Source organism: Vigna unguiculata, chromosome 2, assembly GCF_004118075.2.
Source record: "Vigna unguiculata cultivar IT97K-499-35 chromosome 2, ASM411807v1, whole genome shotgun sequence".
NCBI lineage: Eukaryota > Viridiplantae > Streptophyta > Magnoliopsida > Fabales > Fabaceae > Vigna > Vigna unguiculata.
In genome coordinates this window covers 29,004,529-29,022,191 of record NC_040280.1, presented here as the reverse complement: position 1 = coordinate 29,022,191, position 17,663 = coordinate 29,004,529, and the positions used below count along the sequence as shown (strand labels likewise).

At 32.1% G+C, this 17,663-nt stretch overlaps 1 protein-coding gene, 1 long non-coding RNA gene and 1 pseudogene across 2 annotated transcripts; all 3 read right to left on the bottom strand.

Moving 5' to 3' along the window:
- Positions 1-3,407: 3,407 nt before the first annotated feature.
- LOC114171444 (peroxidase 10-like) lies at positions 3,408-4,917 on the bottom strand. The gene is made up of 4 exons (XM_028056462.1): positions 4,629-4,917; positions 4,341-4,532; positions 4,063-4,225; positions 3,408-3,990 (listed from the first exon to the last, which is right to left on the bottom strand). Exons 1-4 carry the CDS (start codon positions 4,845-4,847, stop codon positions 3,581-3,583), a joined length of 984 nt encoding a protein of 327 aa, XP_027912263.1. The 5' UTR covers positions 4,848-4,917; the 3' UTR covers positions 3,408-3,580.
- Positions 4,918-9,258: 4,341 nt separating this feature from the next.
- LOC114174194 lies at positions 9,259-9,807 on the bottom strand. Its single transcript, XR_003602669.1, has 2 exons — positions 9,597-9,807; positions 9,259-9,480 (listed from the first exon to the last, which is right to left on the bottom strand). It is a non-coding gene; the product is annotated as an uncharacterized LOC114174194 (long non-coding RNA).
- Positions 9,808-11,712: 1,905 nt separating this feature from the next.
- Positions 11,713-15,781, bottom strand: LOC114174624 (annotated as a pseudogene).
- Positions 15,782-17,663: the final 1,882 nt, after the last annotated feature.

Here is a 17,663-nt window from a genome sequence, read left to right as displayed (position 1 = left end):
ACACAATAAAACTAAATTAAAAAATTTGTGATGCAAATAAAGTTTAGTTACCACATGGAAAATATATTCCAACCCCAAAAATAAAAACAGGGGTTAAAATCAAAGTGGTAGTTGTGGTCTTATTTACCCTACTTCTGTCCAATGGTGGTTTGTTCAGTATAATTTTATCACGTTCCGTACATGACACTGTCCACACTTATTTGTAAATTACATAATATATGAAAATAAAAGTCTATTCTCCAAGGATTTTAATTTTTATAAATAATTAATATAAATATTTTTACACTTTTAACTAATTAAAAAACATAACTTATTTGACTTAAAAATAATAAATTTTACAACACCAAATAAATAATATCAAGTTGGTGACAATACAATATACAGAGATTGGTATTTTACATTCAAAAGTTTGATTTAGGAAATATTTTATCTTATATAATTTGAAGTCTCGAACCACAACTTAAATATATATATATATATATATATATATATATATATATATATATATATATATATATAATAGAAAGCACGGTGATTCATTCATGATGTAACTTAACATCAGGATGATGTTTATACCTTTGTTTTGGTCTGAATCTGAAATTCTGAGGAATGAATCACCTTTCGGTATAAATGCCAAACAGAATAATCCATTCAACCATTGCCATAGTTTTTGAAAATGAGACCAAATGCAACAGAATAATATATTTGGTGATGCCATCAACTCGTAAATGCTGTCGTCATCACGTTTCTTACTCAAGTTTAATCTATCATTCTTCTCTGTGATTGTATCTCGTTTCTGCAAGATAATAAAAATGAACGATAACATTTGTGTATGCTAAAAATAGATAATGATTATTGTGTTACGTACGTTGCTTTCGTTTTGAATGGAACCTGGTGGGAAGAGTTGTTACAGATTCATTATGTTCTTGCTGCCCACTCACTACGCCATCAACATAATTCAGCTCCCCACGTACGTAAAACGTTTCTCTGCAATTTCATTTTACTTTAAACCACACAAAAGTATGAATATTATTTAGAGTTTTTCTTTTAATAGAACTGGATTCACTTGAAACAACATTTACAGACACATTAACATTCTGTCCATTAGTTTAGTATGATTATGTTATTTTCTGCACTTGATTTTTTGTTGACTTGTGTTTTATATTGATTATGCCGGAGGAATCTGGCGCCAAGTTTTGGAGATGAGTTAAAAAAAAAAAAAAACTGTAGTTTCTTCATCCAAAAACTCAACAACTTTTTGAAAATGAGGGAAATGAAAAGATGAAGAAGACCATTTATCGTGATGTGATATGACTTAAGATGCACATAATATAATAAAACCATTCCTGATTAACACAACCTTGTCGTCACTGATTCATTGCATTGTTCCACAGTCACTTTCTTCATTACCCTGAAAGAAAGTTGCAACAAATTGGTACTTGTGATTTTTCACATTCACGCTCGCACCAATCCCTGGTTTTTGCCACAAACATCATAAATTAAACTCAGATACATTTCATATTTTTATCAAATTGCAAATTCAGGTTGACAAAGTTTGACTTGGTGAACCAATAATGATGCATGGTATATAATAGGAGTAATTAAAAAAAACATTATTGCAATGATGGTAGTGAGAGTACTATTGATGCGCATGCTTACCCTCTTTGTCCCCAACAAAAAATAAAAGGAACTAAAATTAAATATTCCTTCCATTTTTCTATCTATCTCTCTTTTTCACCGTCATTTTCCTTCCATCCTACCCTAACCAAACACATAAGAAATAAGAAATTGCAGGTAAAGAAAAGATAGATAGCGAAATGAAGTTTAGTTCTTTGTCAGTATTCATGCCGTCAATTCCGATTCCTTCTTGCGATAAATCAGCCTCAGAAATTCAAAAAGTTGGTAAATCACAAGTCAGTTTTAATCTATTGGCGCACAAAATATCTAAACTACAAATTTAACTTTAGAGCGAACACATGTCGATCATTCAATGAAACAAAACATAATACTGCTCGTAATTTGAAACACAACTACTGACCAGGTGTTTTAATATTTTTTCAATTTTCAATTTTTGAAAAATTCATAACACTAAATTATGTGTCATGAAAAATTATTAAAGACCATGTTATTCTCGTATAGCCTGATAACTCTCCTGAGTGTGATTTTGTAATCTGAAAGATTCTATGGGCTTACCGGCCCAACTAATATGGAATAATTAGTTTTCTCTTCTGGGCCTCTTGCCGTCTTTCTAATAAAAAGGGCAAAATTTTCCTCTATTTCCATGATTTTTTTGTCCAATATAAAAATTTCCCCTTGTCAATTTATAAATCATTTAAAAAAAATGATTTTGGATTGTATTAAAAAAAATTTCTAATTTTCCAATTCAGAAAACAAAAATAACTTTGAGATTTTACAATTCAGAAATCTAGAAGTCAAAAACAACTTTTAGATTGTAGAATTCAAAAATAAAAAATGATTTCTGAATTTATAATATATAAGTTATTCTTTTCTAAAACTATCTTCGATTTAAAAGATAAAAGCTTTGGGCAATCCAGAACTCATTTAAGGCTTTCAGTTTGCAAAATTTGGAAGTCTTTTTTAAGAAAGAAAAAAAAAAGACTTCTGGATCATGTGATCCGCGAGTCATAAATGGACTATGCAATCTAGAAGTTTTTCGGATTATGTAATTTGAAAGTCGGTCATTATTTACTTTCAAATTACACAATCCAAAAGCATAAAATGTAAATTTTTATTTCCATAAAATGCAAGAGAAAAATAAGAAGGTTTAGAAAGAATTTGGAAAAAGAAAAATGGGGAAAAGTCAAAATATGTACTACACTATAGTTTCATTATTTTTCAAAATGAGTCAACCACTCTATTGACATCTGAACATGTGACGTAATTACATGCCATTAAGTCCAATTGCTGCAAATAGTACAAAATATAGACCATTACCAAATTGAAACCATATGCTTTGTATATGAAAATATAGTTTTTTTTTTTACCATACATGACTAATTTCCAACTTAACTATTTGCTAGTCTTAATTTTATATCTACAATTTCCTTTGTTCATTTCTTCGTAACTCTTCTAGGTTATCATCATAATATCATCTCAGTATCAAACACAGTTACTAAATTTAACCCTGCTTACATTATTTAACCAACTTTATTATATTTTGTCGAAGTTATGGTATTTATTAGTCTCATATAATTAAAAAGTGTCTCGACTACTCTGTATGTCGAAAGAAAAATATTATGACTTCATTTATTAACACACGTTCTTTATTATTTTATGGTTTAGTGTGATCATTGATTAATATATCACTGTTTTTGTATTTTTAAAAAGAAATGAATGTTTCAAATTAAATCACGTTAGAAAGTAAAGAATGAGAGTAAAAAAATAGATACGATGTTATCATTTTTTCTTGATAAATAAACTAACTGCACATTTTTGTTCTCTTTGTTGAAAGTTGCATACATTACTTAAATTTAAACACAAACAAACCCCTAGAATTTATTGTACATATGCAAAAGCAAATGTGGAAAGGTTTTGAAAAGGCAAGAGCAATACGAGATATTCAGTTCACAGCCCTACAATTTGCCCTTATTTGCCCTTGTTGTCCTGTAAGGGCACCAATGCGTCCCATTTTCTCTATAGAAACTGCAAAGTCTCTAAAGAACAGAAGAGGCCACTTGCTATAGTAATTCACCAATGAAGCAGTTGCAGTGTCACCCAAAAGAGCCTGGTCCGACTGAAGTAAACCCGAATTGTTCACAATGTTTTTGTAGTAAGTGTTATCAAATGTGTTTGTAGTCACGGCATCCAAGGGAGCCAAATTGGTGTCAGAATCAGCTTCATTTGAACACACTCTTTTTAAACTCTGAAGAAGCGACTCATCTAGTGCTGGATCAGATTTACCAGACCCACCAAAGTCAAAGAGCCTTGGCTTGAACGTGAAACATTGAGCAAAACCAAAGGTGTGTGCACCTGCATTCATTACATATATGAACATTACACTGATTAGACATCATGGTTGGTAAAATTTTGAAGGAGACAAACCTGAGAGTACTGCTACATCCTTCTTTTCGAGACCCTTGGATATAAACTTGGCCGTAATGTTTTCTAAAGGTTCAAAGGGTGACGGCAAGTTATTTGCCTCGCTCTCACTTGCTGTTGTACCATCTCTACGACCCAGAGGCACAGACCAAAATGGACCTTTGCTCTGAAAAATTTACCAAATAATAGGTTAATGTTCATGTATGATTACTTAACTAATTGTCAGTGTATATTTTTTAGTATGGTTTATTATATTAAACAGTGAAAATTTGGTCACTTACAAGATAAACGGCTTCTCTTGCTGCTAGGGTTAGTATATCAGCACATGACACAGTGGAAGGACAAGCCTTTTCCAAGTTGGCCTTGATTGTGTCAATGAGTTCAAATCCTCTGAGTGAGTTTTTATTAGGCAGTGCATTTTTCTCCCCCTTTAGAGTATCCGTGTCATCTAGTAGCACCGATGCATCACATCCCTGCATGACGAAAAATAAAGAAACAGCACATGTAATAAATTTGAATGAATAGTTAACTAAAAGAATAGTTAACTAAAACTTAGAGAAGGTATTTACAAGAACGAAACAATCATGAAAATGAAGGCGTAAGAGTGAAGCAGCGATCCTTGGGTCCTTGGCCATAGCTGACAACACGTTGTATCGAACAATTCCGGTGAGGTTTGGACAAGTTGAGTCATAGAAGTTATAGTAAAGTTGAGAGCACACTAGAGGGCTAAGGAACAGAAGCCAAAACAGTGAAACAAAAGGAAGTTTATTAGAGACAAATGACTCCATAAGTTGACACCAGAATGTGACAACAGGAGAAATTAGTTAACAACTCAATTAGGATATTGTTTGTGACATTAAGTGTTGCAAACTACAACCATTTATAGGAAAAAACATACACTCACTAGGTTTGCTTTTGTGGAGAGTGGCATGGCCACTATGGTTGTCCCTTTCACTCTAGTTTGGTACAAGTCCAAAATGTCTGCTACTTTTGGTTTTGGTATATAACAATTGAGTCCACATTTCGTTAATGGAGTAGAGAACTTGCGTAGACCTATCTCATAGTTAACCATTGCTCTAAGTGGCAAGATGATGTAGCGTGATAATGTATCTCTCATATAAATAAAACTAACAGCTTCATGTACATATAGAAAAAAGGAAATTACATAGTTGACACGTGAAGTCTCCATGTGAAGAAAATAAAGCGTTTGCAATAGTATCATACTCACTCAGTTTCCGTGTACTACGAGACTTGTTTCCTTTGATCCTTTTATCGTACTTGTATTTTCTATTTACTTAAATATGATAAATAATTATCTTGTAACAAATTTCAGCTTATTTATGAAGAGTCAAAGTTAAGAAATGTAATTAAAACTTACAAGTTTTCGAATCCTTAATTTTAAAATACGATGATGTTATAGGTTGAAGAAGAATGTAGCCTAATAACTGAAAACATATTTGTTCAATTTACAAAATTCTACCCGTAATAGAGTTCTCATAATACCGAAATCACTTACCGAATCATCTGAAAAATATTTTCTAACGAATTAAATCGGTATTAAAAGTTGAATAATATTTTTTTTGTAGCTATGGTGAAAAGGGAACTCTCTCTCTCTCTCTCTCTCTCTCTCTCTCTCTCTCTCTCTCTATATATATATATATATATATATATATATATATATATATATATATATATTTGCATTGTGGAAAATAAAATTAAAATTTGGTAACATGCTTGCACTTTGAGGATAAAGTCGTGTGCATTGTGGGAGGAGGAGAATTTTGAAAGCAGAGTTTATAGATATATACCGATAGTGCGTTACATTTGACTGTGTTTTTTTGGGTGTGTCATGTGGTGGAATATGTGTGTACAGTCATGATAAAAGCTAAAAAAATATGAATAACCAATCATTTTTGCTGGAACGACGTAATCAAGTTGATGTTGTTATAATCAAAAATAAGAAAAAAAAAAAAAAAAAAAAAAAAAAAAAAAAAAAAAATATATATATATATATATATATATATATATATATATATATATATATTGTTTAAGGATTTAAAGATAAAGTGAGTAAAACACTTATTTTAGACCTCAAAAATAAGAATGTTTAAAAAATAATTTACTATTAATTAATATTTTTCTATTAAATTAATTATAAAATTATGTTTAAGAAAAAGAACCTTAAAAGTTTTTTAGTACTAATTAATATATCTTAATTAAACTAATTATAAAATTATGTTTAAAATATAAAAGTCTCAAAAAAATTATAACTAATATAATTATATTAAATTAATTATAAGTTTATGTTTGATAATAAAATTTAATTAAATTATTATTAGTGTGTGTTAATTTTTATTGGTAGTAAAAATGAGAATTAATGAGTTAATTTTTTTTAGTAAATTACAATTTTGTTTACAATAAAAAGAATGATTAACTATCGTTATTCTCTTATAATCAATCTTAGATTCTATCTTCCTCTTTTATTTTTCTCTATGACTTCTTTTACATTTTCTTACTTTATTTTCTTTTAATAGTTTTTTTTTTTAGGACTTTGGAATATTACATCCCTTTAATCTCTTGAATCTCATATTGTCCTTATGTCCTGATTTTTTCATCCTCATTTATGGTTAGGATTCTTTCTATTTGTGCTGTTGTTATTTTTATTCTATTTTGGATTTGTATTAAAATTAGAAAGGTGTTTCTTTTGCCTAGTTTTGTTTTTTGGTACTTTCACATTTACGGATTTCGAGAGTTTTTCTTTTTGCATATATCTTGAGGAGAAATTGTTTTTTTTTTTTACAAAATTAAATATTAGATTATGGTTTAGTCTTTTGGTGGATAATAGATTAATTAGAGCATAATTCAAAGTTGAATTTTCTATAGAAAGATAATTCAAGTTTAGGAAAAAAAAGGACTTATTATCGAGTTTAGAAGAGCAATATATATATTTTTTAATTATTTTTATTAATGATTAATCTTAAAATAAACAATTTTGTAAGTTTGTGAAAAAGGTGAGATTTCAAGATACTACAAGTCTCCTATTGAGTTTATTTTCTTTACAATCAGAACCAAGTTTTATTGTTTTAATTCATTCGTTTTATATATTTATCTTTAATAGTGTTTTATATATTATCTTTTTATTTCATATCATATAAAAATATATAGATATATCAACTAGAAAATTTGAATCAGGTTACTCAAAAATTTGAAAGAAAAGAAGAATTGAGACTTTAATTAAATAACAAAAAGAAGCTATGAACAAATAAAAGGCAAAGTCTTGTGTATTAAGGTGGGGAGATATTTAATTTTTGAAAGATAAATGCTTAAACCTTAGAAAATCTTTAAAATATGATATTGATGGTTTTGATTTAATTTCAAAATTAAATATCTTAAGAAAAATTATAAATTTGGAAAATGATAAACCAATTGACATCATTCTTAAACATATAAAAAGAATAAATTATTTTTCAAATGTATATATAATTTAATGTTAACAATTATGACGTTAGTCCTCTCGGTCAAAAGGAGTTTCTCAAATCCAAAAATAATAAAAATTTATTTAAGAATAACAATGTTACACTAAAGATTAAACAAACTAATCTTATTATCTCTTAAGAAAGAAATATTAAATAAAATTAATTATAATAATTTAATAAATAATTTTGTATAAAAATAATGAAATATATAAATAAACTGTACATTTTTTAAATAAAAACAATGCAGCAAATAAATAAATTGAAGGATATGGTTATTCCTTTCATGTATCCTCACACCTTAACGTTCATGCTTAGGTAAGCCTGATAGAGTGCAGCTCTTATTCAGAACAAATCTTAAAGACACTCAGATCTCATCAAGACATTTTACCGTTTTACCGTTTCAGAAATATGTTAAATATTTATTACTTTTACTTTCTTTTTTTTTTAATTTTATAACTGTTTTAATTGGATAATGATATTTTAATTCATTTTTTTATCCATTTTTAAACCATTCTTAAAAAGAATGAAAATAGATAATCTGATAATTGAAAGAGTGGGTTAAAAGTGAATCAATGTAGGTTAAAATATTATTATCTCTTAATTAAACAAAATAGTTGAAATGTATTCAGTTTTAATTTTCATGTTTAAAAAATATTTCAATTATTCCTAAATACAAAAATTGTCAACAAATAACAACATCAACTAAAAAACAATTTCTATAAACATGATAAAAAAAATAGTCGTTATAGGCTTTAATAAAAAAAAAATTGACTGAGATTCATACTATCACATGAGCTAAGAAAATCGTGACAGAAAGTTAAAAACAAAATAATATTGTTAAAAATTTACATAATTTTAATAATATTAAACAAAAAATATATGTTGTCTATATTTATTAAAACGACTTAATTAATGGTTTTATTAGTGTATATTAAAAAAATTAATTAACATCCATTAAAAAATAGATTTGTCAGATATTAATGAAAAATAACCCTATCTAAAAATTAACATGGTAATAAAAAATATGAAAAACATGATTAATGTTTATAAAAAAAAACTTTATTAATTTATATACCAAAAGAAATCATGATGCAAAGAGACAAGTTTAAAGGAGGAGAATCCAAAATAAATTTCATTTAAAACTTGAAATTATATAGTCTTAAATAATAAAATTATTTTCTCAAAATCCTTAAATTCACTTTGTTTCTCTTACATTCAAATAACAAATTTTATTATAAAGTATTTTAACTTTTTTATAAAAATAAATTACCTTCCAAAAATCCTCCATCCAACATTAGTCTACAAAAGGATTGTTCGAATCTCATTACCAATAATTTGAACTCCTTTCTATCTTTTAATAATGCATCAAATGCGCCTTATTCACCAAAGTGACACCAGGAAATTATTGATTCGTTTAAATATAAAACAAAATTTTTACCTTCACGAATCTGGATTCTAGTATCCTTATTATAATATTTGATATTCAGTTTTTTACCACAAAAACGTGTTGTGATTCTATGTCAGTAAAAGAATGACTTTTGCAGACCCACACCACTTTATGGTATAACGGGATCCTCCCCTAGTGAAACAAAAATGAAATTCCCAAACGATTTGGATAGGATAATAAACTCAGATTCTAGACTTCTTAGGATCTATACATTCTAATTTCAGTGTGATGTTTATGACAAAAATCTCAAACTCAGTTGGCAAAGGCATCCAAAAAGACACAAAAAGGGGGAATGTTGCATCAGTCTATGATTAAAAAGCACAGTTTTTCCTTAGTTAATTCAGATCATACATCAAAATCATCTGATAAAGGGGGAGAGAAAAGGAACATGTTGATACCCCATGTCCCCATGAAATAACCCTAATCCAAGAGTTTTAACAAAAGTTACAGCACAAGAAATCGAAGAGACCCTGAAAACAGTCGTAGCAGCAAGAACAACTACATGTATCCAGAAAACAAAAACAAAAACAAAACAACAGTTAGATTATTCAATAATCAAACACGTTCTCTCTTGAAAAAATTAAGAAGCGATTGAAGAATGAAAAGAAGAATACCACTCGTTGATGACTTTGTCTTGTGTATCATCCCCAGAAACTTGAAAGGATTGTGACGGAGGAGGTTCCATGGGTGGTTCACCTTCTCCCTATGCACTATAGGGAGAGGAAGAGGAATATGAAGATTGAGGAGTAAAGTTGGGCACTGAAAGTGAAGTAAATTCTAGAAATAGATAAATGCACGTGAAGGAGCATAGTTGTCATACAAGTCATGCCGTTGCAAAAGACAAAATAGTCAAATGAGATGCCAGGCCCAAATCCGTTGTTACACTCACGCGGTTTTTACGTCCGTTTTTTTTTTTTTTACAGGGATAATTATGTTTTAAAGATAATTGTGTTATTCACTTGTGATTTCTCTGGGTGATTGATTTGTGTGACGATGTCGTTAAAGGTCTTTGACCTTTCTAATATTTTTCTTTATCAATTTTTATTGACGAATAGCCGGTTAAGAAAAATTTCAATGAAAAAATAATATGCAACATTGATATTTTATTGATATTGGAATGTAAGAAAATTTGAGAAAATGTAGTTGTACGAACATAACAAATTTATTAAAGAATTAAAACTTAATTAATTTTAATAATAACACGTCCTATTTAAAAAAAAAAAAAAACTGTTTATTCTTTTTTTTATCGCAGTGAAGATTTTATTTTGAGTAAATATGTCAAAGATTGTTAGCATATTAGTTTTATTTAACGAAAATATTAACGTTTTATACGTGACGGTTATAAATTTTTGTTGGCTATTGAAAAAAGTTCTTTTGTAATAATTATTAATATATATATATATATATATATATATATATATATATATATATATATAAATTTATTAACTTTATTAAATTTTAAATACTTCATAATTTAATATTTTTAATTTATTTTTATTAAAATAATTACTTTATCAAGTATTTAAAATATTTTTTTTGCCTAATTATTTATCATTTAATTTTGATAGTCAATATTACTTTTTTTCTCTAATTAATCACTTATTTTCTTTTTAATTTCCTCCTTTTAAAATCTCTCTGAAAAATTAGTTAACTGAGGAAGATTAAATTAAATAATAAACGAGTTAAGGATGAAGAAATAAAGATAACAATCAGAGTAGCAGACAGTAATGTATTTAGAAAATAATATTTTAAACATTTAATAAAACAAAAACTTTGATAGAGATTTAATTACAAAAACCTAAATGTAAAAGTTATTTAAAACCTAATAATACCAAATTGGTTCAGATAATCTAAAAAGGAATCTCTTAAAAGAAGACCCCAGGTATACAAAGGAATAAATTACAGAAATTAATTGTTGCGCTAACTTGTAGTACATTTTGACTTTGATATTATTATATGATCAAACAATAATCCCGCAATCTGGTGAACAAGCGGGCGTAATACAGGGAATTCAATGTTGTTCCTGAAACAACTTTTCTTGTATTCAGTCTTTTAAGCTTGATAATAACGGGTCATAATTTTGTTTATACAAAAAATAAAAAATAAAGAGATGAAATTAAGAACAATTAATAATAAAAATGGATTTCTATATTACATTTTTAACAAGATTAGGTTGACTCCTACTTCATTCACTTTAATTTTCTTCAAATTCTTGTAATATTAAATCAAATTTGGATTAATTTGACATTGCAAACAAATTGTAATCTATAAAAATTTGAAATAATGCAATTTTTTTTTCACTTGTCGGACAAGATGTACTCATCAACAAAAGCAATGAAAAAAAAAACCCGTGTAGTAAAAATATTTGAATGTCAAAAAATGTTGCAACGTAACAGAGTTATTTGATCAAACGTATATTTTCTGGAATGAAAATAGTTTTGGAAACAAGTGCTACTGCTTCATTCAAGCGTAGATGCCCTATGGAGCTAGAGGTAAAAATGTGCCTCTCTGTCCTTTCACATCCTTTATTGTACAATTCTTTTGTTAAACAAAATGGAATGGTGTTATTTGACCAGTGTGTCATGAATAAATGATCCATCCATTTTAATGCAAAGAATCATTGCTGTTTGTTATTGTTATTAAAATTGACAGCAGGATCACTAATATTGAACAAAATTTGCTTCCAAAGTCTGATGCTGCTAACTCCATGGTGAACACTGAACAAGCTTGTTACTCAGAGAGGGCGTCGGTGACAATCCCTGGAAAGAACCTGCAACATCTACAGGTGCAAGTCATCCTAAACAACTCCAGATGAACTCATAATGTATGACGACGTACTTCTACCAGCCCAGTCATTATTTTCCTATAGCCACCATTTTGACACCGACACAGAAATCTCATCCAAAGTGTTGCAGGCACTGAGATGCCACTGCAACGTATCCAATCTCCATTCCCAGCAGAGGATAATGGCAAGGAAATCATATTTAGAAATTCTCACCTCGCAGTGGAAATGGAAATGTGATCAAATCTATAGTCAGATACCTCTCTGGGACTGTGGATATCCTGCCAACTCAACAATTGATAAATTTAACACCGAGTAACATGGTTTGATAAAAGCAAAAGAGACACGGCATTTATATTACCATAAAGGGTGCTCCATTATTCAGATGCGTGGAACACGAAACATCTGGCTGTCATAAGTTTTTCAGAAATCTATGATCTAATAACATTGAAGCACTTGGTCGCTCGGCTGGATTTCTTGTAAAGCAGAGCCTCAAGAAATCTTTACCTTCAGCTGACAATGTTTCTGGTATAGGAGGTGTATCCTTCATAACCTTAAACATAGCTGCGGCCTGCATAATTAAATCAGAATTTCATGTCTAGTTCATAAATGAAAAAAAACATGTATACACACAGCATCTCTGACAAATTTTAACTAATAGGATAAAGTTTCTAAAGAAAGAATGTTAAAAGAGAATTCTAATATACTACACCTTGTGGGAATTGTTCTGAATAACAGGTTGATATAAAAACGAGAATAAAAAATTATGTAGATGCTTACTCCTTCATACTCGCTCCAAGGAGGCTTTCCCGTAAACATTTCAATAATTGTGCAACCCAAACTCCAGATATCAACAGCAAAAGCTACTTCAACGCTATTATCTTTTTGCACAACTGCTTGCATAAGCTGCACGAGAAACGGGTATCAATAGAGAACAACCGAGAGACGCTACGGAGTAACAGTTAGAATATACCTCTGGAGCCATCCAGTATGGACTTCCCTTCAAAGAAAGATCTGCAACGTGTCCAGTTAGCTGTGGACACAGAAATCTCAAAAGTATTATAAGGGGCACAAAAGGACTACTAGCAGAAAAGGTGCTGGTGAAACCAAAGAGTAAATTTCCAAATAGAACACAACTGTACTTCGTAAAAAACTCAGACTAAGTAACATAGAGCTTGGAGACACACCATTTTTCAATAACTCGAAATAGAAAGGGAATTTGACAACTTACATGTTTGGCCATTCCAAAGTCAGCAAGCTTAACGACACCGGCAGAATCAACAAGCAAGTTAGCCCCTTTGATGTCCCTGCAAAAGAAAAAAAAAATACATCATCAGATCTTCCAAATGCAAACTGAATCATTCTGAAAAAAATAAAATAAAAATTATAGCATTTATGCAAATATTTCTTATCGATTTCCTATACTAGTTGGACAAGGATCTCATTCTATGCAACACATCAAGCATGTGATCAGTACCTATGAATTGTCTTTTTGCTGTGTAAGTAAGCCAACCCCGAAAGAATATGGCGTGTGAAACTCCGAAGAACCCATTCGGTTATTGCACCACAATGTTCACGAACGTATTTATTCATTGAACCAGGATGTACATATTCCAAATATATATAAAACCTGTCTTCTACCTGTCAGAGCACAACCCAAAGATGTCAGAAGTTTTTACAGGGCAGTTCTAGAAATAATCATTAATCTTGGACAACTAATCACGAATAAGAACTCCTTACTATTTCGCTACCAAAATACTGCACAATGTTTGGATGTTTCAGTTGGCTAAGAACTTTAATTTCCTGAAAAAAGGTGAAACATTGTAATGATAAAAAGGTGAATTATAGAAAGGAAAGAAATTCTGGATAAATATTACAGATAACTAAAGTGGGATCATCTTAATCACAAAGTAGAACATAGGCAGAAAGTGTGATTACAAAATTCGTACAACACATACAGCTAAGAAATACACTAAAGAGGTAAGCAACCTGCTCTAACTGCCTTATGCACTCTGCAGATTTTGGATCATCGGAAAAGGCTTCTGCTTCCTTCATTGCACACAATGCTCCAGTTTTTCTGCGAGGAACAAAAAATGTGTATAAGAGGAGCTTGTAAGAAAGAGAGCATGGAAGAGCATAAAAGAATGAATGCTTCCGAAACATGCGTGTGACAGGAATACATACCTATTGGTGGCAGCATAAACAGATCCAAAAGTACCTCGGCCAATAAGTTTCCCTTTCTGCCACTGGTTTTTCATTGGCAAGGATTCTGTCTTAGCAACAGGAAGGGAAAAGGTAGCAGGAGGTGAGACTAAGGGAGCTCCAGGCCCAGCCCAAGGAGGCAAGGGTAAGGGATGGACAGAGTAAGGAGGATTGGTTTCCCGGCGTGCTATTGAGGTGTCAAGGGATAATCTGGGGGTATGTATGGAGGAGAAGGAGAAGAAGAAGAAGAACGGGCATTGGGGCTTTTGGGGTATTGGGTGGGGCTTTTTCCCCGCGGGCTTTGATGGGGGGGAGAAAGGGTGGTATCGGTGCGCGGTGCTGATACATCAAAGAAAGCAGGAGGTGGGTACCCAGCTGAAGGGTCGGATGTTGGCATCTCTGGTGCTGACCAGAACTGGTTGGACATGGGTGATACATAATAGTACGGGACAAAATCATCGGTTTTGGCAGTGTTTGGGATGATTCTGGGACTGGCAAAAGGACTGGTTGGAGCACTTCTTGCAGGAGCACTCAACCAGAAGTTATCTCCTTGAGCACTTGTACTTGCACCACTGCTCGTGTCTTGCTGCGGCGCCACCCCAGGTGATAACCTTGTCTCCACGTGCTCCATATTTTTCTGTTCTCTTCCCTCGCGAATACACTGTACACACAAATCCCTATATGTCAGAACGCAAATTATATCACTAATTCCCAATTTAAAGCTACACATTTTTTACTTAAAACAGAGAAGAAAGACAAGATTTTTGAAATAAATTATTACACACTACATGCACTGTTATAATCTGTGCAGATGGAATTAAGTTCTATTAAATATTCTTTTTTTCTGGTTTGAAACTGTAAGCACAATTAATTAATGACAATAAAATATACCAAAATACGACAAAGCATAATTAAGAAATTCAATGAAAATGATTTGAATAACCGATACAGTACGCGAGGAAACGGAAACTACCAAAGGAAACAACGAGTGTCGAAATTGAGAGAAGGAATTGAATTACCTTCGCATTTGAAAACCAGGGGGGAGGGCAAAATCGACGGCGACATTGGGTTTGTCAGCGGCGGCATTGGGTTTGTCGGAGGCGGCATTGGGCTTGTCGGCGGCGGCATCTTTGGAGAAGGGTAAACGGGAGTCGGTGGCTCTGGGCAAGGGTAACGGCTGAGGTCCAAAGGAGGGGGCAGCGGAACGATCGAAGGTGCTGCTGGAGCGCGACAAGGGGGTGATGACGACGGCGTCTAGGTCCTCCACGTGGCTCAGCTTCCTGGAGCGCGTGGACTTTTTGGTGGCGCCGAAGAACCAGGCGGAGCGGGTGTTCTTCCTGGCGTGGGACGCGGATGATGAGGTGGGAGAGGAAGATTTGCGAGTGGCCGAAGAGGAGGTGGGCGTTGTCGTCGACGACGACGACGACGGTGACGGTGACGGTGATGGTGAGGGTGAGGGTGAGGGTGAAGAGGATGAATTGGAATGAGAGAAGATGAGGGTGGGTAACCAGCGCATGTCGATGGTTACAACAATGTTGTGCAATGCTTCATTGTGGGCACGTGATCGCCATTGTTAGCAATTGGTGTGCAGAGATGCAATGGGATTTCAGAGAATGGAAGAGAAATGAGAGATTGGATGGGAATGGTGTTGCTCTCTTAATTCTCTCAATCCTGAGTTTTTGTTTTCGCCATGCTTCTGCACACAACAACATCACAACATTACGCGCTTTTACAACGCCAAATCTCGTGCTGCTTCGGGTGCCGCCAGATGTGCAAACCTTCCTATCTATCATTGCTGACTCGTCATAATAACAACATTAATACACATAACATAATCATATATAATCATATTATGCACCCACCATTTTCATCATTATAAAACCTGTTCTTACACCCCATTTTTGTGGTGTAAGAACATTGAGCTGATTCATCTCGTAACAGTAGTAGCAGCGGTTACCCAAGAAATATAATTTTGGGCTTAAGGCTATGAACGCTTTCCGGGCCATTCACTTTGGGCCTTGAAAGTGGGCCTGACTTAGGTAGTTTTATCCGTTGTTTGTTGAAGTACAGTTTATGTAATAGAAAAAGTGGTAATGAGTTTGATTTGGTACCACCCGCCGCACACGCTACAAAATGTTTTTTTGGTTGCAGAACAATAATGAGCTTTTGTTTTGTTTATGAGTCTCTAAAGAGTGAGACACTGTAGTTTTTTCTTTCAAACCAACAAAATACTGTGAAAAGGCTTACGTAACTTGTCTAGTTTCTTTCTATCGTGCAATAATAACAATTCAAACTCAACGCTTTCTGCTTAGCCATCTCATTCTTATATTTGTGTGTGTGTGTGTGTGTTAATGTGTACTTTTTACACTTTTGAAGGGTGAAATGATTTTGACAATGACTGTGAAAACCTACCCTCTTGAAACACGATTGCCTTTTTACTCTAGTAGCCTAATAATACCTTTTTCTGTTTTTCAAGTTCAATCTGCTTTCGTTTTCACACCATTGCTGCGGATGCTTCATTTTCGGCTTCCCACATTTCCACATTATGCGCTTTCTTTTCTATTTTTCTCGCTCCAAACCCTCCCTTACTTTTAGTAACAAAAAAACAAAATTCATCTAAAATCAAATCATTTTTTGCTACCTTCCATGCCAAAAATTTGCTTTTTGTCCTCTCTCAAGTTTAGCTTTCCTTCAATATAAAAAAAAAAAAAATACTCAAATACTGAAATTATCTTTTTAAAATGTGATAAATTTGTTGAGGAATAAATAGCGTCTTAATGACGTCAAAGTCCTGCTCCCCAGTTCGAAATTCACAGATACTGGACATATTAATTATAGACTTTAAAATTATTGGATTTTGCTTCACCTGTTGTCTTCTCTCTCTTTTAATTTGGTGTTCAAATTTATGGAGACGATGATTGTCTTAGAAAATATTGAAAAACCTAAACATAACTGCAGCATGTGTTTCTCATTAAAGTTTCGTAAATTTCAATAACAGTGGTCCATCCACACATGATTTCCTGAATGGCTCCCCTGCAATGTTCGTTCTCCATCCCCACATATGCAAAGACTCATTTGGTCCCATCCCACTCCGTCGCGCCGGAGCCTTCTGTTTCATTTTACCTTTGTGAACCAACGTTAAACTCTGCTTGGTCTTTCTTTCTTTCTCAGTCGCAAGCATTGTTAGCTAAGATGAATAAAATTGAAATTAGATAAAGTTTTTGGTGTGAAAGTGAAAGTAGGTAAAAAAAATGAAAGAAGAAGAGAGGGTGGGGCATTTGTTGGGTGAGAGGACAAAAAGGTAGTAAAATGAGAGAACAGAAGAGAGCAGACCAGGGGACGTTATTGATGGCATCAGAATATTCATGTCATCCATTTAATAGTAATAATAATGACAATAAAGTTTCCTTGGTATTCATTCCATCATGTCAAATCCATGCACGTGATGGACTCACCTCTCCCCTCTTCATTTTCTAAGTCAACAGCGACAAAAAGCATTAGCATAAACCAAATATGACAACCAATTCAACAATTCTACTTTCGTTTCCAAAATAATAATAATAACATTTCACTCTCATTCCACCCATATGAGACAAAACAAAACCCAATGTTGCTGCACAACTCATTTTTCATGCAACCAAATCATCACATCACAACTACTCCTTCTTCATTTTCCTAAAATCATTTTCAAATATTA

Coding starts and splice junctions, on each gene's coding strand:
- LOC114171444 (XM_028056462.1), bottom strand. CDS start 4,847: ATGGAGTCATTTGTCTCTAATAAACTTCCTTTTGTTTCACTGTTTTGG. Junction 4,226..4,340: donor CAAGAGAAGCCGTTTATCTT/GTAAGTGACCAA, acceptor TAAATTTTTCAG/AGCAAAGGTCCATTTTGGTC. Junction 3,991..4,062: donor GGATGTAGCAGTACTCTCAG/GTTTGTCTCCTT, acceptor TAATGAATGCAG/GTGCACACACCTTTGGTTTT.